The sequence below is a fragment of the Macrobrachium nipponense genome, chromosome 25 (genome assembly GCF_015104395.2).
Source record: "Macrobrachium nipponense isolate FS-2020 chromosome 25, ASM1510439v2, whole genome shotgun sequence".
Lineage (NCBI taxonomy): Eukaryota > Metazoa > Arthropoda > Malacostraca > Decapoda > Palaemonidae > Macrobrachium > Macrobrachium nipponense.
In genome coordinates, this window is record NC_087214.1 from 43333169 (window position 1) to 43334792 (window position 1624).

General features: G+C 44.5%; 1 protein-coding gene across 1 annotated transcript; it reads left to right on the forward strand.

Annotated features, from left to right (window-relative positions):
* Positions 1-356: 356 nt before the first annotated feature.
* LOC135199064 (reticulocyte-binding protein homolog 2a-like) lies at positions 357-1031 on the forward strand. Its single transcript, XM_064226978.1, has one exon. The coding sequence runs from the start codon at positions 357-359 to the stop codon at positions 1029-1031; it is 675 nt and encodes a 224-aa protein (XP_064083048.1).
* Positions 1032-1624: the final 593 nt, after the last annotated feature.

Here is a 1624-nt window from a genome sequence, read left to right on the forward strand (position 1 = left end):
AACGAAGAGTTCTGTACGATGAATGAAGAGTTGAGGAAAGTTTTAGCAGTGAAAGAGAAGGAAGTCAACCATCTTAAAGAATCCCTCGCCCTTAAAACTAAGGAAATGGAGTACCAACGTGAAATAATGAAGAGACGATTGGAGGAAGCTGAAGATGATAACTCGACTCTCCAAGAAAAACTGAGGCTCGCTGAAGTGGAAAATGTAAGGATTCAGGAGGATGTCCTGAAGATGCAGGACCAGCATCAAATCTACAGTCACTTCTGAGCCAAGCAGAGTCCGAGTTTACCTTAACAAAAGAAGTTTTAAAAGCTGAGAGGAAACGTAATGAGATTTTAAGAGATGAGCTTCAAGCGATGAAAAACTGGGTGGCCGAACTAGGAGGAGAAAATGCAAAGACTAAAGAAGAATTAGAGGAAAAGGCACTGGAAATAATGTCGCTGGAGAAATCGTTAGAACAGAAGGAAACCATTCTGCGGGATGCTCTCTATCACGGGAAAGAGATGGAGAGCTTGTTAGAAGGAGCAAATGAAAGAGAGAAAGACATGGAGGCTTCCCTAACGACCTTAGAAGCAGAGCTCCAGAAGAGGAACCTTCGAATAGAAGAGTTCCTCACAAAAGAAGAACAGACAAGGTGTGAACAACAGGAATTCGAGGATAAACTAGACATAGCTCTCCATTATGCAACGGAGCTGCAGACGTTGCTAAAGGAAGCAGAAAAAAGGGAGAGGACGATAAAAATTGATTTAGAAGAACAGATGAATAAAAACCATCTGTTAGCTAAGGAGAAAGAAGATGGAGAGATTAAAATAAGAAGGCAACATCAGGAGAGACTGAGGCAACAGGAAAAAGAAGCAGAAAAGCAGCGTGAACGACTGGAGGAACTCCAGGAAGACTTGGAAAGCGCTCTGCGTCAAGGACAGTGCCTGGAACGCTTGCTGGAATGTAAAGAAGAAGAACCTCATCTCTTGTTGAAGAAGAAAGAGAGTGAAGCTCAACTGGAAGTGCAGCGACTTCTCAAAGGACTGTGAATGCTGAAAGAAAAGATTCAGCAGCAGCCTGGAGGAAAATAGGATGAGAGACGAAAAGCGTCTCGGGAGAAGCTAAGAACACAGGAGGGAGCTTTTGAGGGAGCACGACAAACTACCTGTTGATGATCTTCTCCCATGGGACTGCTCAGAGGAATTTCCAGCTAGAACACATTGCGCTGGAACACGGAGATGAAATGATTGAAGAAGGGAAGCAAGAGAAGTGCACAGGAGGAATAATAGGAAGGAAAGACACAGGGAGTGAGGAAAACCCCTGTGAGAAGGCCCGTGAGACAGAGGAGAAACAACGGAAGAAGTACTTGAACGCCCAGCGGGAAAAGAGTGAGGATTACGAGAAACAATGGGAGGGCCTCAAGCACATTGTGGAAGATGTTCTTCATGGAGATAAATAAAGATCTTCAGGATATTCATCTTTCACTGAGGTGGAAGGCAAGGCAATGGCTGCTGAGTTCCCCCAACTCGTCAGCCAAGACACTGTCTCAATGAACGAACAAACTCACCTGGTGAGAGTCAAAGGAAGAATTTTCTGGAGGTGAGGAGGAAAAGCTCTCAGTATGAGAGCGAAAAGCTATTTG

What these genes read in the sequence shown, in the direction of transcription:
- LOC135199064 (XM_064226978.1), top strand. Translation starts at nt 357, where the DNA reads ATGAAAAACTGGGTGGCCGAACTAGGAGGAGAAAATGCAAAGACTAAA.